The 8,908-nt window shown below is 43.7% G+C and overlaps 1 protein-coding gene across 1 annotated transcript; it reads right to left on the bottom strand.

Moving 5' to 3' along the window:
- Positions 1–4,085: 4,085 nt before the first annotated feature.
- LOC143594481 (putative mitochondrial protein AtMg00860) lies at positions 4,086–6,068 on the bottom strand. Its single transcript, XM_077073791.1, has 2 exons — positions 5,991–6,068; positions 4,086–4,415 (listed from the first exon to the last, which is right to left on the bottom strand). The coding sequence occupies exons 1-2, from the start codon at positions 6,066–6,068 to the stop codon at positions 4,086–4,088; spliced, it is 408 nt and encodes a 135-aa protein (XP_076929906.1).
- Positions 6,069–8,908: the final 2,840 nt, after the last annotated feature.

The raw sequence follows: 8,908 nt of genomic DNA, 5'->3' as shown, positions 1-8,908 counted from the left end.
AGAAATCAAACCACCACTTCACACTAATCTTTATGCCCAAAGACCAACCTACCCCAAAAAGACAAACGCCGCAAGCAACATTTTTTTATCCGCATGCGTTAAATACCTGAACCGGCTTGGGGCGTGTAAGACCCCGAATCTTGGGAATCCCACAGTTGGTAATCATGACCAATATTCGTAAAAATTTAAAACCAAAGGCAAGTCCAAGTTATTAAAACCGTTTCAGAGTATTAGATCAACGAAAATCATAAGTGTCAAAAAAACAAATTCCCAAAACCGGGAAGTATGCCCAAAACCAATTTAAATGTGTTTAAGAATAATTAAAAGTAAACATTCTTCATTATTAATGTCCCCGACTAGATATGCATTCAACCGACCAAGTAGTCTCGAGCACGTCCAAGTGGTAATCATCCTCTTCTTAACCTAAAATTCAGACTAACATACACACAAAGTCAGCTAAAGCTGAGTGAGTTCAAGTTTTATTAAATTACATAAACAAACCATTCCAACTTTGTAAGTATAAAATCATATAGGAATAATAGGCAAATGCACATACGATAAGTACCTCTAGATATAATGACCAATTAACATAATCGCGGTCTAACACACGTACGGCCTAAGTACATACTACGTGATTTTAAAAACCCCGTTATAATAGTGATAATGCCACACGAGCCTCCCCCCCCACGGGATTTAAGAACCCGAGTCGTATAGTTTGGCCCGGCCAAGATCACCATGCATACAAGGAACCGATTATAATTGTGAACAGGCCACATTAGCCTCCCCCCCACGGGATTTAAGAACCTGAGTCGTATAGTTTGGCCCGACCTAATTCACCATGCACACAAGGAACCACTTTTATTGATAAACGTGCCACACTAGCCTCCACCACCACCACGAGATTTAAGAACCCGAGTCATATAGTTTGGCCCGACCCAGTTCATCATTCACACCATAATAAACTAGTACTACTAATCATAGGCCGTAAAGTATTATAAACATACACGTGTATATATATCATCCCAATATACTCAATAATAAAGAAAACCCACGAGAAATCATTTAAACAATTTAACGGGTGAAATCAGTTAGGTGTGCATGCTAGCCCAAAATGTGAAAAGAGTCAAAAGGGCATCGTGAACTCACCTAACACGAGGCACCACGAGCTACAGAACCCCTAAGTATCCCCACAATTCACACGTCTGTCGGATAACAGACAATAATTACTAACGACACCGAAAGGACTCGTTTATCCTACGAGGCGTTCTAACATGGTTCGAGTTACCTAAAGCCCCAACCCCACCAAGTTCAATTACAACAGCCCTCGGGGCCATATATTTACCAGCACGACCCTTAGATACCCTCGGGAATAAAGAATTCCCAAATTACCCCTGGAAGTGCTAGGTGATACGAAAGTGCACGTTTAAGAGTTGTTTAGGCACTTAACATCCAACTCAGCCTTGTGTGGACCCAAATTGATAAATTCACAGCCAACAAGTCCACACGACGCTACACGAGTTGGATGGGTCGGTAACTCGCAAGCACGACGCACCAACTATCCAATAAACGCGAATTCGCGTTGTACCGACCTGTTTGAGTAACCGACAACCAATTCAGCCCCAATACTTAAAAAATCAGTTTCTTACAGCCAACAAATTATACCGAGGCTACAACATACGAATTGGTCGTTAATTCCCTCAAACAACGCGCTAGACACCACAATTCACAAACTAGTCAACCGAATTCTAGTTTTCACTTCATCAACAATTGACCAACCTAACGAATGCCAAAATTCATGATACTAAAGTATGATATACCAGACATACCTAGGAACATGACGGAGTAAAAACCTTAACCAAAACAGCTCCGAAAGTGCTTGAATGGACAGCCACCCGGTAAGCCTAAAACAAGCGGTTTACGATCAATACCCGAGATATAAAGATGGTTTAAGGTGTAGAAGACTAGTAGGAACATTGGACTAACCTTGAATTGAAGTTTTACGCTTGGAATTGGCTGCAAAAAAAAGAAAAACGAAGCCCTTTGCCTGCCGCTCTAGTCCGATCGGCCAAGGTGAGAAGGGAGGGCTAGGGTTTTTTGATATAAAACAATATGTTACACTCTAGTCCCTCAATTAGATAGATGTAGCAACTTGAATGAAAAGTTAATTAATTTAACTTACCAGAATGACGCGAAGGTTCCCCGAGGAAAGCCAGATAAATTCCGAGAGATATATGTACTCTACATAGCTTAAATCATTTACCCGAAAGTAACGGGCGTTACAAGTCCACCCCCTTACAATGGGATTCGTCCCCGAATCCCAATGCGATAGGAACAATTGTGGGTAGAGTTTTATCATTTCACCCTCGGATTCCCAAGTGACCTCGAAGCCCCTACGGTGCCTCCACTGCAACTTCACATGTCTGACCACCTTATTCCTCAAACGCCTTTCCTGACGGTCAAGAATAGCGGTAGGTTGCTCAATGTAATTCAACTTACTATCAAGCTCAATATCACCAAGAGGCACATGGTCCTCCTCGTCTGCTAAACATTTCCTCAGATAAGATACGTGGAAAGTAGGATGAATCCTAGCGAGCTCGTCGGGAAAATCCAGCCTATACGCCACCTCGCCAACATGGGACAAGATACGAAACGGGCCTATGAACCTCGGACTAAGCTTCCCCCTCTTACGTAAACGAATGATACCCTTCCAAGGAGAAACTTTTAACATAACCCGATCACCGGCCTCAAACACAATAGGCCTTCGCCTTTTATCCACATAGGACTTTTGGCGATCTTGAGCGGCCTTTATAAAAGCCTTAATCTTATTCAGCTTCTCAGTCTTAGCCTCGACCACCTCCAAACTACCCAACTGTTTCTGATCGATGGAGCCCCAACAGACTAGAGTCCTACACCTACGCCCATACAACATCTTAAACGGCAGCATCCCAATATTGGCGTGGTAACTGTTATTATAAAAAAACTCAACCAATGGTAAGTGACGAACCCAACTACTACCAAAATCGATCACACAAGCTCGCAACATATCCTCAAGAGTCTGTATGGTCCTCTCGGATTGACCATCCGTCTGCGGGTGATAAGCGGTACTAATGAGGAGTTTGGTACCCACATCCTTTTGAAACTTCTTCCAAAACCTGGAGGTAAAACGCGTATCCCTATCCGAAACAATAGATACAGACACCTCGTGCCTAGAAACAATCTCACGAATAATCGGCTAACTGCTCGGAATTATAAGTCTCTCGAATCGACAAGAAGTGAGCGCTCTTAGTCAATCTATCCACGATTACCCAAATGGTGTCATGATTACCCCTAGGAGTACGAGGCAGTTTAGTCACAAAATCCATCGTAAGATGCTCCCATTTCCACTCAGGTATTTCCAGGGGTTGAAATGTCCCGGAAGGCTCCTGGTGCTCAGCCTTAACCTTCAAACATGTCAAACATTTACTCACATACTGAGCCACCTCATACTTCATCGCGGGCCACTAGTAATTCTTCTTTAGATCTTGGTACATCTTAGTCGCGCCCGGATGAATGGAATAGCGCGACTTGTGTGCTTCATCAAGAATCTTACTCCTGAAACCCCCATACCTGGGTACCTATAAACGACTATCTTTATACTTCACCCCGTCACCGACGTCCTCCAATAACTTTTCCTGACCCCAAATACGCTCTGACATAATCCATTCCACCTGTAAAGCCTCATTATGAACGCTGGCTATCTGTTTCAAAATATCAGGTTTCGGTCTCTCTTTCCGGCTCAACGCGTCTGCTACCACGTTAGCCTTACCGGGATGATACATAATCTTCATATCATAATCCTTAGTCAATTCTAACCACGGACGTTGCCGCATATTCAGTTCCTTTTGCTCGAAGAAATACTTTAGACTTTTATGATCGGTATAGATGACACATGGGATACCATACAAATATTGTCTCCACAACTTAAGCGCAAATACAACCGCCGCCAATTCTAAATCATGGGTAGGATAATTAGCCTCATGAGGCTTCAAGTGTCGCGAGGCATAAGTTATGACTCGACCCCGCTGCATAAGAACACACCCAAGCCCCTAGTAAGAAGCATCAAAATAGACAACCAGATCATCAGTGCCATCAGGCAACGCTAAAATCGGAGCATGCGTCAACCTGTTCTTTAATTCGAGAAATGCTTCCTCCTGCTCAGAACCCCACATAAACTTAACGTTCTTCTTGGTCAACTTGGTCAACGACGAAGCGATTTTCGAGAAGTTAGGAATGAAGCGGCAGTAATACCACGCCAAGCCCAGAAAACTACGAATTTCAAACGGTGACTTAGGGGATTCCCAATTGTTCACGGCTTCCACCTTTGCAGGGTCTACCAGAATACCACTCGAGTTGATAACGTAACCCAAGAATTGAACCTCGCGTAACCAAAAAGAGCACTTAGAAAATTTCGCGTACAACTTATTCTTTCGTAGTGCCTCCAAAACATCGGTGAGATGACGAGCGTGATCAGTTTCACTCCTAGAATAAATGAGAATGTCGTCAATGAACAAAATAACCGTACGATCGAGCATCGGCCTACACACCCGGTTCATAAGATCCATGAACGCCGCCGGTGCGTTGGTCAAACCGAAAGACATCACGAGAAATTCATAATGTCCATACCGAGTGCGGAAGGCAGTCTTAGGGATATCTTCCACACGAATTTTCAACTGATGATACCCGGACCTAAGGTCGATCTTCGAGAACCAACTAGCTCATTGGATTTGATCAAATAAGTCGTCGATCCTCGGTAGAGGGGATTTTTCACAGTGACTTTATTCAATTCACGGTAGTCGATGCACATCCGCATGCTACCGTCCTTCTTCTTGACGAACAGGACCTGGGCACCCCAAGGTGAGATGCTCGATCGAATGAAGCCCTTGTCGAGCAAGTCTTCCAATTGAGCCATAAGTTCTTTCATTTTTTTTGGTGCTAGACGATAAGGAGCTCGAGCAATGGGTTTTGCACCCGGCACTAGGTCTATCTAGAACTCGACCTCGCGATCCGGCGGCACATCTGACAAATCAACAGGGAACACATCCGGGTAATCCCGAACAATAGGAACATCACCGATGGTAGCCACCTCGGTTTTCACGTTTATAGCATATGCCAGATATGTCCCGCAATCCCGCCGCATGAGTTTTCCCACTTTAAGCATAGATATGATATGTGGTGTCGCACCATTCCGATCACCGAAAACAGTGATGGGGGTCCCATCCAGGGCCCTTAAGCGTACAAGTTTCTGACCACAGACAATCTGAGCATCACACTCGCGAACCAGTCCATCCCAAGCACCACATCGAAACAGCCAAGCGGCATCAAGTACAGCCGTACCGGAAATTTATACCCAGACAACTCGATAAAACAACCTTGAATAGCCCTATACACAGAGACGGACTTTCCTACGGCGACCTCGACCTCAAACACATCGTCTACACGCTCGGTTCCCACCGTAAGCTACTAAAGGGTTACGGTGCCGAAGGGTTCCCATCGTAAGCTACGGTACATTACCGTAGCCTACGATAACATGTTCACCGTAATACAGACTCTTCAGATCGTAGCCTACGGTGCCACCGTAAGCTACGGTCGGGTAACCGTAGGCTACGGTGGCTACAACTCCAAATTTTTTTTTAATATATATGTGTATTCAACAAAAGAGAAAGTGTATAAAACAAACTTGGGTTGCCTCCCGAGAAGTGCTGTATTTATCGTCTACAGTCTGACGTTACCTGGCCCTTAGCAGTCAGCTGAATATGTCAGTGCACTCACTATGAAGCTCACCACCGACTCATGTACGGTTTTATTCAAATCTGCATTTTCCAAATACGGTTTTAAGCGATGCCCGTTCACAGCTTGCCTTAAGTGATCGTCGATATCTTCAATTTCGACCTCGCCAAAATTACCGACACACTTAACCTGATATGGCCCCAACCACTTGCTCTTCAACTTACCTGGAAACAGCTTTTCTCTCGAATTGTATAACCATACCCTTTGACCTTCTTCAAATTCCTTCCGCTTAATCTTCGCATCGTGTACTCACTTCATCCTATCTTTGTATGCTGAAGCACACTTATACGCTTCATCTCTAAGCTCCTCTAGCTGCACACTCATAATCCAAATTAACATTCTTCACAGCCCATAATGCCCGATGAGCAAGTTCAACGGGCAAATGGCAACCCATTCCATAAACCGACCATTAGGGGGTGTTACCAATAGGCGTTTTGAAAGCTGTTCGGTAAGCCCATAAAGCATCATATAACTTTGTAGACCAATCTTTTCGATCGGGCCTCACCGTCTTTTGTAAAATTTCTTTAGTCTGCCTATTGGACACCTCCACCTGACCACTCGTTTGAGGATGGTATGGTGTGGCTATTCTATGGTTTACGCCATACCGTTTAAGTAATTTTCCAAAGTTAAAGTTTTTAAAATGTGATCCCCCATCACTTATTATAATGCGCGGGGGACACCAAATCTAGAAAATATATTCGTTTGGATAAACTTACAAACAACGGCATGGTCATTTGTTTTGTTGGCGATTGCTTCGACCCATTTTGAAACATAATCAACCGCCACCAAAATGTAATAATTCCCGAAGGAATTTGGAAACGGGCCCATAAAATAAATCCCCCAAACGTCAAAGATGTCTACTATAAGGATTGGTTGCATGGGCATCTCGTTTCTCTTGGAAATGCTACCCAACTGTTAACATCTTACACAGTTTTTAGCATATTCCGCCGAATCTTTGAAAATAGTGGGCCAGTAAAAACCACATGCTAAAATCTTATGACCAGTTTTCTGCCCACTGAAATGGCCCCCACATGCAAGTGAATGCGCGAGTGACAAAACACTCCGAATCTCCTCATCTGGAATACATCTTCGAAACACTTGATCCGCCCCGATCTTAAACAAGTCTGCGTCCTCCCATACATACTGCTTCACTTTGGCCATGAATTGGTGCTTCTTTTTCTTTGGCCAAAAGTCTGGGATGGTATCTGCAACAAGAAAATTAAGAATGTCAGCATACCATGGCAGGGTTGACACGGAGAACAGTTGTTCATCCGGGAATGACCCGTTTATCTCTCGGGCATCTTCCTCCTCTTCTCTTTCTACCAATTTGGAAAGATGGTCCGCAACAACATTCTCACTCCCCTTCTTATCGCGAATCTCCACATAAAGTTCTTGAAGGAGCAAAATCCACCTAATCAAGCGCGGCTTTGCATCTTTCTTCTCCATCAAGTATTTCAATGCGCTATGGTCTAAAAACACAAAAACTTTGCTTCCCCACAAATAAGATCTAAATTTATCAAACGCATACACTACCGCGAGCAACTCCTTTTCCGTGGTGTATAATTAATTTGAGCATCGGAAAGGGTTTTGCTCGCGTAGTATATTGCAACAGAATTCTTGTCCACCCGTTGACCAAGAACTGCCCCGACCGCATAATCACTCGCGTCACACAAAATCTCAAAAGGGAGTGACTAGTCGGGCGACAGCAGGATCGGGGCCTCGACCAATTTTTTTTTAAACACGTTAAAAGCATTTAAACAATCTTCATAAAAAACAAATGGTACATCTTTCAATAACAAATTACATAACGGCTTAGTTATGACACTGAAATTCTTAATAAACCGTCTGTAAAATCCCGCATGTCCCAAAAACGACCGAATTCCCTTCACATTTTTAGGAGGTGGTAAATTAGCTATGAAATTGACTTTTGCCAGGTCAACCTCAATCCCTCTACTTGATATGACATGACTCAAAACAGTTCCCCCTTGAACCATGAAATGGCTCTTTTCCCAACTTAAGACCAGATTTGTTTCCAGACATCTTTTCAAAACTTTTGTTAGTTCATTTAAAGCATAATTCAAAAGATGAGCCGAAAATTGCAAAATTGTCCATAAAAATTTCTAGTGAATCCCAAACCATATCTGAGAAGATACTCATCATGCACCTTTGAAAGGTGGCCAGGGCATTATATAAGCATAAAGTCATTCTCCTAAATGCGAATGTGCCATATGGACAAGTAAATGTCTTATGTTGGTTATCGGGGAGAATGGCAATTTGATTGTACCCCGAATAACCGTCTATAAAACAGTAAAACTTCTGACCTGATAATTTCTCGATGATTTGGTCAATGAATGGTAAAGGGAAATGATCCTTGGAGGTCGCCGCATTCAACTTCCGATAATCAACACAAATCCGCCACCCGGTTACCGGTTGGGGAGCAATTTCCTCACCTTTCTCATCACGAGTTATCTGAATACCCGCCTTCTTTGGGACCGTTTGTGTCGGACTCACCCAAGTACTATCCGAGATCGGGAAAATTATTCCCGCATCCAACCACTTCAACACCTCTTTCTTCACAACCTCCTGCATATTCGGATTCAACTGTCTTTGTGCATCGTGGGCGGGTTTTATCTCGGGATATGTGATAATCTTGTGCATCACAACAGACAGACTATACCCCATAAGTCCGCTATCGTCCATCCAATAGCCGCTCTATACTGCTTCAAAACTTCTATCAATGCCCGTTCTTGTTCGTCTGTTAAATTCGAGGCAATGATGGCCGGTAACGTCTCTCCCTCTCCCAAAAACACATACTTGAGATGTTTTGGGAGTTCCTTCTACTCCACTACCGGTGGACTCTTAAGTGAAGGTTTCAACTTGGAGTCAATAGTGTCTGGTAGTCTCTCCACCTGCTGAGCCCAAGGCGGCTTCCCAATACTCGCAGCGAACGCTTCAACTGCCCTTTCTTCCCCCTTCAACTGCAACACATGCTCAACAGATTCCCTGCACCAAGTAACGCACTCCTCTGTGGCATCTTCCTCACTTTCGTGAGGATTCAACCCATCAATGACTTTAGCCACGA

The sequence above is a fragment of the Bidens hawaiensis genome, unplaced genomic scaffold (genome assembly GCF_021521415.1).
Source record: "Bidens hawaiensis isolate Kalapana, Puna unplaced genomic scaffold, B.hawaiensis_p1.1 tig00001692_1, whole genome shotgun sequence".
NCBI classification, from domain to species: domain Eukaryota; kingdom Viridiplantae; phylum Streptophyta; class Magnoliopsida; order Asterales; family Asteraceae; genus Bidens; species Bidens hawaiensis.
The sequence above is the reverse complement of the archived record's forward strand: the minus strand, read 5'-3'. Positions and strand labels throughout refer to the sequence as shown.

What these genes read in the sequence shown, in the direction of transcription:
- LOC143594481 (XM_077073791.1), bottom strand. Translation starts at nt 6,068, where the DNA reads ATGCGAAGATTAAGCGGAAGGAATTTGAAGAAGGTCAAAGGGTATGGT. An exon ending in GAGAGAAAAGCTGTTTCCAG is followed by an intron (nt 4,416 to 5,990) that starts GTAAGTTGAAGA and finishes TGGTTACGCGAG; the next exon opens with GTTCAATTCTTGGGTTACGT.